This window comes from Ranitomeya imitator, chromosome 3, assembly GCF_032444005.1.
Source record: "Ranitomeya imitator isolate aRanImi1 chromosome 3, aRanImi1.pri, whole genome shotgun sequence".
NCBI classification, from domain to species: domain Eukaryota; kingdom Metazoa; phylum Chordata; class Amphibia; order Anura; family Dendrobatidae; genus Ranitomeya; species Ranitomeya imitator.
Window position 1 is genome coordinate 92,805,709 of NC_091284.1, and position 19,588 is coordinate 92,825,296.

General features: G+C 43.7%; 1 protein-coding gene across 5 annotated transcripts in view; it reads right to left on the reverse strand.

The window, feature by feature from the left end:
- The window catches only part of ABR (ABR activator of RhoGEF and GTPase), a 427,958-nt gene that overhangs the window by 65,853 nt on the left and 342,517 nt on the right, over positions 1-19,588 (reverse strand). For all 5 annotated transcript variants that reach the window (XM_069761141.1, XM_069761142.1, XM_069761143.1 and 2 more), the window contains 2 exons: positions 11,417-11,514; positions 10,122-10,253 (listed from right to left, as the gene is read on the reverse strand). In XM_069761141.1, coding sequence (XP_069617242.1) covers positions 10,122-10,253; positions 11,417-11,514 — 230 coding nt within the window. The remainder of the gene's footprint in view (positions 1-10,121; positions 10,254-11,416; positions 11,515-19,588) is intronic.

Sequence of the window (19,588 nt, forward strand, 5' to 3'; positions counted from 1 at the left end):
TATATATATATATATATATATATATATATATATTACACGCATACACCGGTACATATATGCATATTTATATTAAATCCACCATGCAGTTGCAGAGATATGGGTCTTTTTATTTACTGGTAATGTCCATGGTTTCAACCAAGGAGGCGTTGCTCGCGGGATTTTCTGGGGCGTATATCTAAGGCTGCTTTGCATAATTACCCCTTTAAGCCCAACCTCCTAACAAAAAACATAAAAATTAGCACAAAAAGCCCTACGTATCTAGAACCATATGGCAGATTAACAAAAATACAAAAAAAATGAAATAGGGCAGCAGTGGGAATAAAATAAGGATAAATACTGGCCACTTTCCCCCGGGTGGTGATAGGTCATCTTTAAAAGTGATCTGCCAGCTCTGCAGATGTTTCTGTTTTACTAAATACTTTTATTTCCCAAGAAATAACATTTCTGGAGCATATTTTCTCAGAAGTCAACATTATATTATTCCTTTGTTATTCCTCCTACAAATTGAAGAATAAATTGACTACAGGGAGTTACCACATGTAAAATGGGTGTATCCCTTACCCAGCTCTGATTGGACAGTGTGAGACTATGTAAGGACACATCCCCTAACTAGTAACGCCCAGTTGTCCATTTATATATTCATTCTAGTATCAATAACATAAGAAGGGCAGAACGCAGAGATCTAAGAACAGAGTCTTGAGAATTCCGCAATACCCGAGTACATTTACCTAAGGAAAAGCTGAAGTTTAAAATATATTAACTTTGGGTCTACTGGGGTTTGTCCTGTCCTACTTTGTGAAATATATTATTCAGAAAATGTCGGTCCTCTGCTGAAACGTGCGATACGTGACCAGCAGGCTCAACTCCGCAAGATGTATTCCACCAAAAGTACACGTAAGATAAGCTCAGGAAGCTATTTAGGGAAAGTGAGACATGGCAATGCCTGGGAAACTTGTACAAAACCTAAAATAGCACTTGAAGAAAAAAAAACCACCAGCATGGTTTTCACGCTCGTTCAGTCCTAATAGATGGGCCATCCATCCACAAGAGGAGTGTGGTAGCACAGCTTAGGGAAACGACACGAAAAATACAAAATATACATTAGAGTTTCACTGTTACCAGAAGGAGAACAATGAGCAAGAAACGTTCAGAGCGGAGCCGACGGGTTATCAAGTGCTTCTCCAGTTCTATAGCTGACCATCATTAGGATCGGCCATCCATATTCGATCGGTGGAGGTCCGGTTTTCTGCATCCCTCTTCTGTGAGCTTGGTATCCTCTATTAACATTGCTTTGTACTGCACCACAGAATATTCACGAGAAGTCCAGAAAGAGAAAGAAGATGGCACTCACCCTCCATGTAAAACGTTCCTTTATTTCAATATTGTAAAAAAAGTTGCAGCGAGACAATGGTGGGACACTTCATGGGACCACGGCCGTTTCGCGCTGTCTGTGCTTCAACAGGTCCTGTGCCGAAGGTCCTGTGACTTTTTTACAATATGAAATAAAGGAACGTTTTACATGGAGTGTGAGTGCCACCTTATTTTCTCTTTCTGGACAAACTTTAAAACTTTTTTCTGGTGTGCACCCAAACTCCTTTTAAAGGCCGGTGTCTTCCTGCAGGTTGATTAGGGTAATTTTTAGTGGCAGAAAATAGGGGATTTGGTGCTGGTATTTTCTCTCGTCTTCCAGTACATATTCATGAGATGATTGGCAGGGGGTGCCAAGCGTAAGTTCACCACTGATGTACTACTGATGGCATAGCCTATGGGTCATTAGTTTTGCAAAACATGATTTTAATGCATATAAAAAATGAAATATTGAGTATGACAGGACCAGACATGAGGGATCACCAGTCCACCCGGTCAGGTTTGCTGCACCGATCCTCTGAGTCTGGTAAACTTTTGCACACACATGGCAAATCTTGCACAAGTAGCAACAGTCATTGTGTCCTACTAGGAACGTGAATACGGAAAAACAGGGGAGAACCCAACAAGAAACGTCACTTATAGTAATAGTCTTCTCATGCGGGACAGTGGAAACATTCGGACTCCTTCAAGCTCCAATGTCTGGGTAAAGAGCCCAATCTTGGCACCCCCAGAACTGCCCCAGTAATCATTTAAACTCCACAAATCCACTAGCGGCTAGAAGGCGTTTACTATAAATCAGGGCTATGGCCCAGAGGGGACACGGAGATCATTAATCTAGTGATGAGCAGACATGCCACATCCTGGACTTTTTCTCAGTGTCGGCACAGAACGTTCTAATTTTTGATATATGATGATAAAAGATGAAATGGAACGGACTTCAGTGTTGCCTCGAATGTGGGAGTTAAATACAAGAACTATTTTCCGCTTTAAAGGCTTATCACTAAGAAAACAGATTACGACCAAACATCAAGAATAAATGGATTTCCATCTAGGAGCAGCTGGGGAGATGGAGATTTACCCTACACGAAGAGACGGGAAGGGATCTCACCAAAAATAACAAAACCAATAGCCCAAAGAACGTACCATACGGTGCCAGCCGCACACTGCGAGAGGGACAGGGTAAAATATTAGTAAATCCATCATCCTTCTGAACATTGCACCTCTCCGGTCTGACCCCAGTTCAAGGGGAAGAGGTAATTATATAGGATATCAGGGGGCCTAGCGAGGGGCTGTATGGACTGACAAGATCTCCTGTGAGGGAAGGAAGAAATTAACTTGGATGCATTCCTGCCTTCTCCCCAAAGATTCACCGCAGCAGAGGAGGCGAACGCAACACCCCCCCAGAGCGGAATAGTAATGAGAAACATGACAATTACGGCACGCTTTATGCATTACATCACTGGAATTACAGAGCAATAATAGAGCGTGCGGCAATGTGATACAACACTGCATCCACAGAATGCCGAAAATTACACAGGCATCAATCTCCGAGCCGGACGCCATGTTCACAATACACAAAAATGTATTTCATGTACTAAGCAGAAGAGAAAGGCTGCAAAGTAAAGTAGACTTCACAGAAGCGGACAACTTCACCATAGCAATTTCTAATAATAATATCATCAACAACAACAAATATATATATATATATATATATATATATACACATACACAAAGACAGCGTGAAGTGATTGTCACACTATTAAATATACATTTTTTCTGTTTAATCAGCCAAAATATTTTACAGAACTGTTTCTCTACATAGCTGTTACACATTTGCTATAGCGCCCCCTTGATGTTCTTTTTTTATATCAGAACATTCATCTAAATATGTAAAAAAAAAGAGTCTAACAAAAAAATAATTTGATGGCATGAGTGCACCAAATGGGTTGTCTACTACTCAGACAACCCCTTCTGAATCCCCAGGTTTCTCCCCAATAAAATAATAACACTCTGGCTTAATTCACACATCAATATTTGTGAGCAGCATTTTATTAGTACTTTTATGTCAAAACACAGAACAGATGTCAATCTTTCAATTATAGTTTTTCTCTGACTGTCTCACTTGTGGTTTTGGCATACAAATACGGATGTGTGAATGAGGTCTTATACCTGCCTCCGATTCCGGCACCATTCCAGCGATGTTGCCACCGGCTCTCCCGAGGATCACCTGACATTATGTCATGGGATCTCTGTGGCCAATCAGCACTGGTTTCACTCTTGACTCCTTTAGACAAATCGAGACATCTGGAGAAAGCGAGAGAGGTAGTCGCAAGATCCCCAGGAAAGCCAGTGACAACACTGATGAAATGGAGACAACATCAGAGGTGAGTGTAGGTGTTATTATTTTACTGAGTAGTGGACAACCCCGTTAAAAATTAAAACTACACTTTAAGGACAGCACACGGCTGCCCAGGCCACTGATTGGCTGCAGAAGTCACACAATAACTGCTTGTAAACAAAACCAGAAGGACCACCGGAGAATTAAGCCTGGAACACCGGTGAAATGAGGGAACACTGTTATGGCTGGCAATCAGGCAACACAGCGTGCAGTAATCAGCGCACATACAGAGATCTGGCAATAACCAAAAACAATAGGACGAGCTCTGAGACGTGGAATCTCTGTAGACTGCAGTACCTGATCTATCCTCACACAACTATAAGCAGCAGTGGATTGCGCCTATAACTACCTATGCAACTCGGCACTGCCTGAGGAGCTGACTAGCCTGAAGATAGAAATACAAGCCTGACTTACCTCAGAGAAATACCCCAAAGGAATAGGCAGCCCCCCACATATAATGACTGTTAGCAAGATGAAAAGACAAACGTAGGAATGAAATAGATTCAGCAAAGTGAGGCCCGATATTCTAGACAGAGCGAGGATAGCAAAGAGAACTATGCAGTCTACAAAAAACCCTAAAACGAAAACCACGCAAAGGGGCAAAAAGACCCACCGTGCCGAACTAACAGCACGGCGGTGCACCCCTTTGCTTCTCAGAGCTTCCAGCAAAAGTTAATAGCAAGCTGGACAGAAAAAACAGAAAACAAACTAGAAGCACTTATCTAGCAGAGCAGCAGGCCCAAGGAAAGATGCAGTAGCTCAGATCCAACACTGGAACATTGACAAGGAGCAAGGAAGACAGACTCAGGTGGAGCTAAATAGCAAGGCAGCCAACGAGCTCACCAAAACACCTGAGGGAGGAAGCCCAGAGACTGCAATACCACTTGTGACCACAGAAGTGAACTCAGCCACAGAATTCACAACAGTACCCCCCCCTTGAGGAGGGGTCACCGAACCCTCACCAGAACCCCCAGGCCGACCAGGATGAGCCACATGAAAGGCACGAACAAGATCTGGGGCATGGACATCAGAGGCAAAAACCCAGGAATTATCTTCCTGAGCATAACCCTTCCATTTGACCAGATACTGGAGTTTCCGTCTAGAGACACGAGAATCCAAAATCTTCTCCACAATATACTCCAATTCCCCCTCCACCAAAACAGGGGCAGGAGGCTCCACAGATGGAACCATAGGTGCCACGTATCTCCTCAACAACGACCTATGGAATACATTATGTATGGAAAAGGAGTCTGGGAGGGTCAGACGAAAAGACACCGGATTGAGAATCTCAGAAATCCTATACGGACCAATAAAACGAGGTTTAAATTTAGGAGAGGAAACCTTCATAGGAATATGACGAGAAGATAACCAAACCAGATCCCCAACACGAAGTCGGGGTCCCACACGGCGTCTGCGATTAGCGAAAAGCTGAGCCTTCTCCTGGGACAAGGTCAAATTGTCCACCACCTGAGTCCAGATCTGCTGCAACCTGTCCACCACAGAATCCACACCAGGACAGTCCGAAGACTCAACCTGTCCTGAAGAGAAACGAGGATGGAACCCAGAATTGCAGAAAAATGGAGAGACCAAGGTAGCCGAGCTGGCCCGATTATTAAGGGCGAACTCAGCCAACGGCAAAAATGACACCCAATCATCCTGGTCAGCAGAAACAAAACATCTCAGATATGTTTCCAAGGTCTGATTGGTTCGTTCGGTCTGGCCATTAGTCTGAGGATGGAAGGCCGAGGAGAAAGATAGGTCAATGCCCATCCTACCACAAAAGGCTCGCCAGAACCTCGAGACAAACTGGGAACCTCTGTCAGAAACAATATTCTCAGGAATGCCATGTAAACGAACCACATGCTGGAAGAACATAGGCACCAAATCAGAGGAGGAAGGCAATTTAACCAAGGGCACAAGATGGACCATTTTAGAAAAGCGATCACAGACCACCCAAATGACCGACATTTTTTGAGAAACGGGAAGGTCAGAAATGAAATCCATCGAAATATGTGTCCAAGGCCTCTTCGGGACCGGCAATGGCAAAAGCAACCCACTGGCACGTGAACAGCAGGGCTTAGCCCTAGCACAAATTCCACAGGACTGCACAAAAGCACGCACATCCCGTGACAGAGATGGCCACCAGAAGGATCTAGCAACCAACTCCCTGGTACCAAAGATTCCTGGATGACCGGCCAGCACCGAACAATGAAGTTCAGAGATAACTTTACTAGTCCACCTATCAGGGACGAACAGTTTCTCGGCCGGACAACGATCAGGTTTATTAGCCTGAAATTTCTGCAACACTCTCCGCAAATCAGGGGAGATGGCAGACACAATGACTCCTTCCTTGAGGATACTCGCCGGCTCAGATAACCCCGGAGAGTCGGGCACAAAACTCCTAGACAGAGCATCCGCCTTCACATTTTTAGAGCCCGGAAGGTATGAAATCACAAAATCAAAACGAGCAAAAAATAACGACCAACGGGCCTGTCTAGGATTCAAGCGCTTGGCAGACTCAAGATAAGTAAGGTTCTTATGATCAGTCAAAACCACCACGCGATGCTTAGCACCCTCAAGCCAATGACGCCACTCCTCGAATGCCCACTTCATGGCCAGCAACTCTCGGTTGCCCACATCATAATTACGCTCAGCAGCAGAAAATTTCCTGGAAAAGAAAGCACATGGTTTGAACACTGAGCAACCAGAACCTCTCTGTGACAAAACCGCCCCTGCACCAATCTCAGAAGCATCAACCTCGACCTGGAACGGAAGAGAAACATCAGGTTGACACAACACAGGGGCACAGCAAAAACGACGCTTCAACTCCTGAAAAGCTTCCACGGCAGCAGAAGACCAATTAACCAAATCAGCACCCTTCTTGGTCAAATCGGTCAATGGTCTGGCAATGCTAGAAAAATTACAGATGAAGCGACGATAAAAATTAGCAAAGCCCAGGAATTTCTGCAGACTTTTTAGAGATGTCGGCTGAGTCCAATCCTGGATGGCCTGAACCTTAACCGGATCCATCTCGATAGTAGAAGGGGAAAAGATGAACCCCAAAAATGAAACTTTCTGCACACCGAAGAGACACTTTGATCCCTTCACGAACAAGGAATTAGCACGCAGTACCTGGAAAACCATTCTGACTTGCTTCACATGAGACTCCCAATCATCTGAGAAGATCAAAATGTCATCCAAGTAAACAATCAAGAATTTATCCAGATACTCACGGAAAATGTCATGCATAAAAGACTGAAAAACAGATGGAGCATTGGCAAGTCCGAACGGCATCACCAGATACTCAAAATGACCCTCGGGCGTATTAAATGCCGTTTTCCATTCATCTCCCTGCCTGATTCTCACCAGATTATACGCACCACGAAGATCTATCTTGGTGAACCAACTAGCCCCCTTAATCCGAGCAAACAAGTCAGAAATCAATGGCAAGGGATACTGAAACTTAACAGTGATCTTATTAAGAAGGCGGTAATCAATACACGGTCTTAGCGAACCATCCTTCTTGGCTACAAAAAAGAACCCTGCTCCCAATGGTGACGACGATGGGCGAATATGTCCCTTCTCCAGGGACTCCTTCACATAACTGCGCATAGCGGTGTGTTCAGGTACGGACAAATTAAATAAGCGACCCTTAGGGAATTTACTACCAGGAATCAAATCGATAGCACAATCACAATTCCTATGCGGAGGTAGGGCATCAGACTTGGACTCTTCAAATACATCCTGAAAGTCCGACAAGAACTCTGGGATGTCAGAAGGAATGGATGACGAAATAGACAAAAATGGAACATCACCATGTACTCCCTGACAACCCCAGCTGGTTACCGACATAGAGTTCCAATCCAATACTGGATTATGGGTTTGTAGCCATGGCAACCCCAACACGACCACATCATGCAAATTATGCAGTACCAGAAAGCGAATAACTTCCTGATGTGCAGGAGCCATGCACATGGTCAGCTGGGCCCAGTACTGAGGCTTATTCTTGGCCAAAGGTGTAGCATCAATTCCTCTCAACGGAATAGGACACCGCAAAGGCTCCAAGAAAAATCCACAACGTTTAGCATAATCCAAATCCATCAGATTCAGGGCAGCGCCTGAATCCACAAATGCCATGACAGAATACGATGACAAAGAGCACATTAAGGTAATGGACAAAAGGAATTTGGACTGTACAGTACCAATAACGGCAGAGCTATCGAACCGCCTAGTGCGTTTAGGACAATTAGAAATAGCATGAGTAGAATCACCACAATAGAAACACAGTCTGTTCAGACGTCTGTGTTCTTGCCGTTCTACTTTAGTCATAGTCCTGTCGCACTGCATAGGCTCAGGTTTACTCTCAGACAATACCGCCAGATGGTGCACAGATTTACGCTCGCGCAAGCGACGACCGATCTGAATGGCCAAGGACATAGACTCATTCAAACCAGCAGGCATAGGAAATCCCACCATTACATCCTTAAGAGCTTCAGAGAGACCCTTTCTGAACAAAGCCGCTAGTGCAGATTCATTCCACAGAGTGAGTACTGACCACTTTCTAAATTTCTGACAATATACTTCTACATCATCCTGACCCTGGCATAAAGCCAGCAGATTTTTCTCAGCCTGATCCACTGAATTAGGCTCATCGTAAAGCAATCCCAGCGCCTGGAAAAATGCATCAACATTACTCAATGCAGAATCTCCTGGTGCAAGAGAAAACGCCCAGTCCTGTGGGTCGCCGCGCAAAAAAGAAATAATAATCAAAACCTGTTGAATAGGATTACCAGAAGAATGAGGTTTCAAGGCCAAAAATAGCTTACAATTATTTCTGAAGCTCAGGAACTTAGTTCTGTCACCAAAAAACAAATCAGGAATCGGAATTCTTGGTTCTAGCATCGATTTCTGATCAATAGTATCTTGAATCTTTTGTACATTTACAACGAGATTATCCATTGAGGAGCACAGAGCCTGAATTTCCATGTCCACAGCTGTGTCCTGAAGCACTCTAATGTCTAGGGGAAAAAAAAGACTGAAGACAGAGCTAAGAAAAAAAAATGATGTCAGGATTTCTTTTTTCCCTCTATTGGGAATCATTGGCGGGGCTCCTTGTACTGTTATGGCTGGCAATCAGGCAACACAGCGTGCAGTAATCAGCGCACATACAGAGATCTGGCAATAACCAAAAACAATAGGACGAGCTCTGAGACGTGGAATCTCTGTAGACTGCAGTACCTGATCTATCCTCACACAACTATAAGCAGCAGTGGATTGCGCCTATAACTACCTATGCAACTCGGCACTGCCTGAGGAGCTGACTAGCCTGAAGATAGAAATACAAGCCTGACTTACCTCAGAGAAATACCCCAAAGGAATAGGCAGCCCCCCACATATAATGACTGTTAGCAAGATGAAAAGACAAACGTAGGAATGAAATAGATTCAGCAAAGTGAGGCCCGATATTCTAGACAGAGCGAGGATAGCAAAGAGAACTATGCAGTCTACAAAAAACCCTAAAACGAAAACCACGCAAAGGGGCAAAAAGACCCACCGTGCCGAACTAACAGCACGGCGGTGCACCCCTTTGCTTCTCAGAGCTTCCAGCAAAAGTTAATAGCAAGCTGGACAGAAAAAACAGAAAACAAACTAGAAGCACTTATCTAGCAGAGCAGCAGGCCCAAGGAAAGATGCAGTAGCTCAGATCCAACACTGGAACATTGACAAGGAGCAAGGAAGACAGACTCAGGTGGAGCTAAATAGCAAGGCAGCCAACGAGCTCACCAAAACACCTGAGGGAGGAAGCCCAGAGACTGCAATACCACTTGTGACCACAGAAGTGAACTCAGCCACAGAATTCACAACAGAACACTGGTTATTATTTTGGGGGTTTGTAAGATTTGCAGTAGTTTTTCTTTTAGAGCCCATTACATGTTGGTGAGAAGTGGCATCTAGTGCGCTGGTTCTTGTTGAATGGCTTAAAAAAAAAATCTTAAATCCGGTTGATTACAGTTTGCCAGAAGATCTAGGTTAAGGAGGACACAAATGGGATGTGCAGAAAGGAAAGCTAAAGAACAGAATGGCGCGCCACAACAAGAATTTAGCAGCATTACCATAACCATATTGACAGGTCGAGTTTAATGTTCACCACAGAAATCCAAAATTAATTGGAGATAAACAATGACTAATATGCAAATTCTATTGGTCTAAAGATAAACATGAAGGCTGATCCAAAAATAACAAAAGGTACATTGGGCCACAGAATTACTTGCCAGAATCTACCACTCCCCCAGATTCCCTGACACAGGGAGCAGACGTTGGTAACAACATGGTATAATTTCTGCCTAGTTTGTACCTGGATCTGTCCCTTGCCCATGATCTTGTCCACAATCTCATTGTTGTCCTTGTTGAGCTTGCTTTTGTCATAGCATTTCTCATAGCACAAGATCCGCAGGTACTGAGACCCCTCCAACTCAATTTCAAATTCCTGCCAAAAAAAGAAGAAGAGCATAACGCTGGTATCAAGGGGCAAAACTTGGGCTAAGGATATATAGATACAATAGTAGCACATTCCAAGTTGTGGTTAAAAAGCCTTTTGCCCAAAAATCAGTTGTCAATTTATGGAAGAACTCCCATAAAAGTTTTTATCCTGTCAATATATTTCAGTCACTATATTATATAGCACTGTGTACTTACAATTGATCGTTTTGCCTTTCTACACAGTTAATTCTCTTTTCGCTGTTCTATGTAGAAATAGGAAGTCTCTTGTCCCTGCATTTATCACTCCCTTCTTCAACTCCTAACCCAGCTGCTCCCTCCTCCCCCTGCAGTGACTCATGACTCATACATGGAGAATTGACCTCCTGTTTCTACATAGAGCTTAGAAGGATTCAGCTAGTGAGTTGTTTATCACGTGATGTCATAGGCCTAATGGAAAAGAGAAGAATTAGCTGGGTAGAAAAGCAAAATGAGCAATTGCAAGTACACATTGGTATATAATATGATGACTGCAATATATTAAGGAGGATACAAATGTTGATGGGAGGAGGAGCGCTTCTGTCATAAAATTGCATCAACTTGCTTTTCGGTTAAATAAGACGACCTGTAGGAAATTTGGCCACTATGACAATAAGCAAAGCAAAATCTATATTAATATACATATCCAGATTTTTATAACCATGATCCTAAAATGTGTTTATTAGGAAAAAAGAGAAATGGTAACTAAGTTTTTCTCTGTTGTCAAACTTCTAAAATTGTTCATTTTCAAGTTTTTAAGCAAAATAATTTAATAAATACCGTACTAGAACGCTGCAGTTAGCAGATATAACTAACATCTAGCTGATGTAACTAATTTCTCATCAGAAAAACCCTACTGAACTCTAAGGTGCGGTTAATGGAAAGATTTCAGCACATTAGCCTAAGAAAAAAAAAAAAAAAAGGAAACAGAATAATGTAGAAAAAAGCAGGTATGAAAGATATAGAAAATGGTCGTCCTATTATATGTACTGGACCCTTGCATGGGATAATCCATTTAACGAGACCATTTAAATCTCTTTTTTGTCATGTCCGCTAGTATATAGACTGTATGGATATGATAAGATGGTCGTTCAGAGAAGCACAAAAGTCTGGGCAATGTTCCTCACTGCTTACCTCGTTCCACTCAGGTTCTGTAGTGTCTCGGAAAACTCTGGTTTTAGCTTTGCTGACAAAATAGCCAAACGAGTCTACTTCTAGTGTGCAGTATAGATCTGATGAGACAAGAAAGGAGGGAAAATTCAGACATAAGAAATAATCCACACTTCAACTGTAAAGCCTGCAGTATATCTCAGATCTATATGTAATTGTGTTCTACTGGCTTCAGCTGTTTTGCAGCCATGAAAGCCCAGAAAAAAACCTTTAAAAAGGGCCTGTCAGTTCTCCTCATATGTCTGTTTTAGAAAAATCAAATAAATAAGGCAGCACACTGCGGCACTAAAACATGCAAACATGAAATTGAACTGCATTACTGCACTAGAAATATGAAAAAATGAGCGCGTTTAGCGCATAAATTGGCCAATTCATGTGTACCTGGTAGCCACATTAGGGCATCTCTCGTATACCAGGTCCTAAACTTTCCTTTCCTCGCTGAGAATAAACATCTTCATCTGGATGGGTACCTGTGAAACCTCCTCTTAGACTAAATTTCTCTCTCTCTGTGGAGGGGTAATGGATCTGCTGCGATTAAAACACCTGTGGCTAAGAGGCGGAGTGCTCAGTCAGAAGGCTAATGAATACAAATTTAAAAAAACTGACCGTCACATCCAAGCATAGACTTAAGGTACCGTCACATTTAGCGACGCTGCAGCTATCTAGACAACTATGCCGATCGCTGCAGCGTCGCTGTGTGGTCGCTGGAGAGCTGTCACACAGACAGCTCTCCAGCGACCAACGATGCCGAAGTCCCCGGGTAACCAGGGTAAACATCGGGTTACTAAGCGCAGGGCCGCGCTTAGTAACCCGATGTTTACCCTGGTTACCAGTGTAAATGTAAAAAAACCCAAACACTACATACTTACATTCCGGTGTCTGTCCCCCGGCCTTCTGCTTCCCTGCACTGTGTAAGCGCCAGCCGTAAAGCAGAGCGGTGACGTCACCGCTGTGCTTTACGGCCAGCCGGCGCTCAGTCAGTGCAGGGAAGCACAGCGCCGGGGGACGCGACAGACACCGGAATGTAAGTATGTAGTGTTTTTTTTTACATTTACACTGGTAACCAGTGGCCCTGCGCTTAGTAACCCGATGTTTACCCTGGTTACCAGTGAAGACATCGCTGAATCGGCGTTACACACGCCGATTCAGCGATGTCTGCGGGAGATCCAGCGACGAAATAAAGTTCTGGCCTTTCTGCTCCGACCAACGATGTCACAGCAGGATCCAGATCGCTGCTGCGTGTCAAACACAACGATATCGCTGTCCAGGACGCTGCAACGTCACGGATCGCTAGCGATATTGTTGTTAAGTTGTTCAGTGTGAAGGTACCTTAAGTGTGAACAGGTGCTGAACCTAGAGTCACCAACTCATATACAGTCAAATAAGGCAGCACACTGCGGCGCTAAAACACGCAAACATGAAAATTTAACTGCATTACTGCACTAGAAATATGAAAAAATTAGAGCGTTTAGCGCATAAATTGGCCAATTCATGTGTACCCGGTAGCCACATTAGGGCATCTCTCGTATACCAGGTCCTACCAGCACCTGTTCACACTTAGTCTATGTTTGGATGTGACGGTCAGGAGAATATTTTCTTTAAACTCTGGGTTGTACTGTTCCCGTTATCCATGCTGGAAATGTATGAAGGAATTGACATCTTTGTGTTACCATTACTCCTGGTCAAAGGAGTGTGATCCTACTCGCCGAGTGCTGATTGGACTAAGTCAGAAATTGTAGGGACACCCCCCCCCCCCAAGCTGGTAACATTAATTTGTTAATTTATGCCAAAATTTGTAGGAGAAATAACGGAACAAAACAGTCCAAAGTTCTAAGAAAAAATTATCCAGAATTGTCACATCCTGGGGAACACAACAACGACTAAAACAGGAGACCAGTCGTCTAATCAGCCATTCTGACATGTCTGCTTTAAGTAAAAACGTATATGCCTCATATTTCCAGGAAGAACAGAGTAATGGCATAATGCCGCCTTCTAAGTATTTTTTTAATGGGGAATACAAGTATTTTCTAAGTGACAGGTCTTTTTCTATTAGGCAAGAAAAGTGGAGTGGACTTTGTTTTTGAATAATGAAGATTATGAAAGACCCCACATTGTACGTAGTGAAGTTGTGGTATGTGAAACGCGCCTCTTAGTGATATTGTATTACAACTTCACATTTTTCAAATTTTTTTTTTTTTTAGAAACATTTTAAAACCTGATGGGCAATACTAGACGATGAACATAATTATCCCGCAATTAGATTGGTAAAGATAAAAATCGCACCGAATACAACATGTGTTTTCAGGGAAATGTCAGGTCAGATTGTCTTTGAATATCGAGATCAAGTTGCAAGGTGAAGCCTAGTATTAGACATCAAAGCTTCCCTGCCATAAATACCCTGGCAATTCAGGGCAACCGAACTGATGAGAATCCAGCCCCTTTTACTGAACTCCTGCATGAGATTCATCTCTGGAGGACCTGATAAATATGGAGCGTGACCCTGTCACACTTGCAGGATCCTGTAAGCCTGTACATGAAAGGAGCCCGAGCTTAGCATGTCAGCTCCACTTAGCTGCTTTACATCAAAAGCTATTTTACAACATGGGAGTTCAGGGCAATGGTTAATCTATCATGACGTATCGAGCCAGATATCCCGAATACATTGTAGGGAAAACGTAACATATTTAGTGGGGTTACATTTAGAAGGGCCAAGCTGTATCTATAAAGATCACCTCTCGCATCAACAATTTGTTATAAAATGGCATACTGGCCCCCTCTGAGGACACATTCATACAGGCCAATCAAGGGGGGACACGACTGCTGATCGGCAATATAAAAGCCGATCAGGGGTCTTTAAGGGCGACGAAACAGTGATGGGCACAGAACGATTGCTAATATTTTAGTACTGTCACCATATAATATGTTCTTGACAGCACATGTGCTGTTTACACAGGATGATTTGCTGACGAAAACAATGATTTTTATATATGCACATGAGCTTTGTGCTCATTTGTTGGTCTGGTTAAACAGGCCAATAACCGGGAACTGAGGGCTCCTATGAATGCTCAGTTGCAGATTACCGGCTCATCTCAATGTGCAAAAAACCATATTTTTTTATGCACAGCTTAAAGGCGCCATAGATAATAGTGCAAACTCCTGCATAAAGCTTGATGCAGTAGCATGTAGAAAACGAGGAAAGCGGTACTCTGGTAATATGCCACTGGCGAATGTCGATTTCCTTGTATTCTACACCCTACAGTGATGAACCCAACAATCCATTGAGCTGAGCACTGCATGATCTGGTGATTGGATACTCATGTTATTGGTTTTTCTCAATTTTAGGTGTGGTAGCAGCGCTGACATTTTTCCTTGCTACTCCTTTTATAAAGTTTAATGCTTATGATAAAATGAAGAATTGCTTTAGTCTTGCTGCTCATTTCCTCCAGGACAGACATGATGACAGCTTGCTCATTTATTTTTGAAACTTCTAACGAAAGTCAACATATAAAGTTGACTATGCATGGCCATTTCTTCACCACAAGTTGGGGGATCCCCCATCATTAAAAATAGGTGTGAACCCCAGCTGTGGGACCCACATCTGCTGCTGTTCGTCCTTCGTAGTCAAAAATGACCATGACTTCAGGATTTAGAGAAGGATCAGTGGCTGGGGGTCTGGAGGTGACTGATGAAGTCAATCCTGGCCCTGAAGACTCACCCACATACGTGACGTAAGTAACCAGATGTGGTCAGGACAGTAGATACCGCGCTTGTGCCTTGTGAACAGTTCATGTTCTTTTTGCCTCAAAGTATCTCTTATCTTCAGCTGCATGTATTCCTGAGCTGACCCTGCCTCGGCAAGCTGAACGGTCCAGGGCAATCTTCTCCGATTTAGTGATGTTGACTACACAGTTTTAGAGAAACCCTTTAAGGCAGTCTTTATAACGTTTCTTCTGCCACATAACTGCTTGTTTTCTCCTATCACAGTTAGCAGCAGTTGCGTAGGCTATCGGCTATCTGGCATCCTGACGACAGGTCCAGCCCTCGTGGCCTGGGCTTTCAGCAGGAAAGTTTAAACGCTGCAGAGCCAGATTGTTCAAGGATTGCTGTGTCGGGGAAATTGTCTTGCCATCTAATGTGGAGAAGTATGTGGAGATCGCTCAGTCTTTTTAATATTGATTACGAGTCCGAAGTTGTTGCAAGCTTGTGAAAAACGGTCCATTTCATTCTGCATCTGCTGTTCTGTGCTGACGTGGAGTGCACAATCATAAAACAAAGTCACAGATAGCAGTCTCATGCTCCTATGTAACAGGCTTCAGACATCTGGGGTAGAATAGCTTGCAGTCAGTTCTGTACCTGACATGGATTCCGTCTTCGTAGTTGCTAAAGTAATCTCTCAACATGGCATAAAATAGCATACTGAACAGGGTCAATGCAAGCACACAGCCTTAATTTATGCAGCTTGTAACTAAGAAGGCCTCGGTTTGTCTCCATTATTCACGACCTTCACCATCATACCATCATGGAGCTTCTGGATGATTGTGATGAACTTGCTTGAGTAGCCATATTTTGCCATGATTTTCCACAGGCTGTCTCTGCAGACTGTGTCGAAAGTCAAGCCAACCAAGGTTATGAGAAGGTCGCTCCTTTTCTCCTATCACTTTTCCTGGAGTTAACGCATTGCAAAGACCATATCTGCCGCCCCACGTTCAACAGGGAAGCTGCATTGGCTGCTCCTCGACCTGGGAGGAGTAGTAGACCTTGGTCAAAGAGACCTTGAATCGGTAGCAGCTCTTGCTCAAGGTGGTTGAGCTGGTGGTTGAGCAAGAGCCAGAGTCTTCCCAGCAGTGGACAGAAGGGAGATGCCTCGATGGTTGTCACAAGATAGGCGGTTGTCTTTTTTCTTGCAGATGTGGATTATACTGGCATCTTTCAGCTGTTGCGGAACCGGTTTCTTTTTCCACATGGACAGGAATAGTTTAGTCATCATTTGTATCAGGACAGGGCCTCGGCAGGTATAGCATCGTTTCCTGGTGCTTTGTCATAGGAGAGTTGTTTTACTGCCTTCATGACTTCATCTTCACTGGGAAGAACATCGAAGTCCTTGCTGATTTCTACCTGGGGCATGCAAGCTATGGCTTATTCATTGATAACGGTAGAGCGATTAAGGACACTGTTGAAGTGCTCAGTCAACCGCTCCAGAATGTTTCTTTCCTGTCAGAAGCTTAGTTGCGTCTACATTGAGGAGAGATGAGGAGTTGGATGATTGGAGTCGATATACAGCCTTTAGCGCATCATAGAAGCGCTTGAGGTCACGGCTATCTGCATAGCCTTGGATTTCTTGGTGTCCTGCATCTTGCGTAGCTTTGTTTGAACCTTTCTTTTTGTGCTAGTAAAGACATCCTTCTTGGCTAGTGTTGTTTTCATGCTCTTTGTACTGTTGATGTTTCTGTTCTAGGAGTGGCTTTATTTCTTCGTCGCTTTCATGGAACCAATTTTGATTACTTCGGGCTGCTGGTCTGAGCTGCTCCATGGCAGAATTGTAAATAGCATCATAAAGAGTAGTCCACTGTTCTTTAACGCTAGTCTTTTCTGACTGCGGTATGTTTGACAGTCTGCCATCATAGTAATTTGCAAATTCCTCTGCAACGCGTGTTCTTTGCAGCTTGGAGACATTCATCCTCTTTGTAGTTTTCTGCTCTTGGGGTTTTTGTCAACAGTAGAATGTGAAGCCTGCACTTGGACATAATGAGGCAGTGGTTGATCCAGCAGTCAGCAGCTCTCATTACTCTAAAGTACATCCTATCCCTCTTCATTGCAATGATGTAGTCAATGAGATGCCAGTGCATTGAGCGTAGGTGCATCCACGATATCTTCTTGCGACTGGGTAGAGGGAACAGAGTGTTGGTGATGACAAGGTCATGTGTGGCACAAGTCTTGAAGAGCAGAAAGCCATGGCTGTTACACTTGCCAATGCCATGTCTCCCAATGACGAATTTCCGGTTTTGATAGTCTGTTCCCACTCTGGCATTAAAGTTTCTGAGTACAATGAGTTTGTCTGACTGTGGGATTATTATTTATTTTTTCTTAAACAGTTTTTATTGAATATTTTCATATGTAACATACAAAAAGTAAAAAGTATCCATGCAGGGACAAAGAAAAGCAAATACTGCAAAACAGTCAAGTAAAACAGCAAGATAATCAGTAAAGCATAACCGAATTACATGAGTCGGATTCACTCAACCATTAATTGATTGTCCAGAGAGTTGCCATAATGCGGTCTTGAGTATCATATTCCTTATCATTATTAACATATGATAAACAAAATAGAATGAAAAGAAGAAAAGAGTGTAAAGTAGGTAACAAAGTACAGAAAAAGGGAAAGGAGGAAAAGGGGGTCTGATTAAGAGGACGGAAGAAAGTGGAGGGAGAGAAGGGGATTGAGCTGTGAAGTATGAGGAGAGTTGAATCTCTCCCGTTTTGTGTTAACTGCCTCTCTGTTCTACCCTACTCCGCTAATTTGTCTCCAAGTGTTAGGAATTCAGGTGATTCGCAAAACAATCCATTCCTGCCATGTTTTGTAAAACGTATCCTCACGCTGTGTCGGTAACGGTGGATAGCCTCTCCAATCCCCGATATTGGGGGCTGTCTTAGAACACCACTTCCTAGAAATGATAGTATGAGGGGCCATTATGCAATGTTTTAAGAGTCCTACCTTGATGCTCCTGAAGAGGCCTGCGATCATTGACAGTACGCCCAGCTGTGGGTTACTTTGAATGATGTCACCAGAAATCTTTGAATACATTTCAAAGACCTTATTCCAAAGTCTTTAAATTGGTGGACAATCCCACCAGATGTGGAGCATGGTACCCTCAGATGCCTCGCATCTCCAGCAGAGGGCAGATACCAGTGGATATATCTTATGAAGGTGGGCTGGACATCTGTACCAGCTAGTTAAAAGTTAAAAGTTTGTTTCCTGAGCCCTACAAGCCAAAGGGAGCCTGTGAGCACACAAAAAGCTTTTTTCCATTGCTCAGAAGTAAACTCCAGCTTTCTCAGTATTCTCAGCTTTCTCCGACATAAGAATTGAGTATACTTGTGAGACTGCGTGTGCAGGGCTTGTCTCTTGCATCATCAATGATTCCAGTGGCGTCAGATCTGCCCCTTTTATTGAAGCCGGCTGTAGGGACGAGATGAAGGAATGTAGTTGCAAATATGCAAACCATGAGATGTGGAGTTCTGGAAATTCCTCCCTCAGTTCCGCCAGTGATTGCCGCCTCTCTAACATCCTAGAAATGTGCATCACTTGGAGTTTAGGTGTGTTGAATCGCACCAAAAACGATCCTACTCCAACACCCGGGGGAAACTCAGGATTGTCAAACACTGAGGTCATGGGACAGGGGCTGACTGTGGAATTAGTGAGGTAAAACTCAACATAGAACTTATCCTTAATGTTACTTGGATTGGTCTTGGAGGGAGCATAGGCACTTATCAGCGTGGAACAATTCTTATTTGTAAGTGGAAGCTGAAGTGTCATCAGGTGATCGTTGATACCCTCCGGAAGCTGGTTAAGTTTAAGAACAAGTTGAGATTTGATAGCAAATCCCACACCTGTTTCTTGTCGTTCAGTGTTGCCACTCCAGATAAGCATGTATCCACCACTCTGCTCTGTCAGGTGGCCCTTATCTGCTTAGCAAGTTTCGCTAGGAGATGTCCACGTTGTAGCGAGCTAGCTCCTTAGGAACCAGCGACATTCTTCTCTGTCTGCCTTGATTTTGTCTAGCAGAGTTCTCACATTCCTTGTGCCAAGGTTGAGCACCATCATTTTCCTTTTTGTATGTTGACCGCTATGAGGTAGGCTGGCCAGGTCAAGGTGAAGCAGACTATGTTTGAGATACCTTTTCTAGCCCCTTCCTCAACTGAGGTGAGCAGAGTGATCCTAAACGAGAACTGCTCAGATATCCAGGGAGTTAGCAAGCTCCACTGCTGCTTTGGTCCAGTGGAGAGCAACCCTATGCCCTGGGCCGCCTGGGTGCAGGTTCGTAACTACAGCTTCCAGTGATTCCACACCTGCTGCTTTGTCACTCCCCCATCACCACAAGACTTTGAAGTGCGGTGGTTGAAGTCATGACTTTGCAC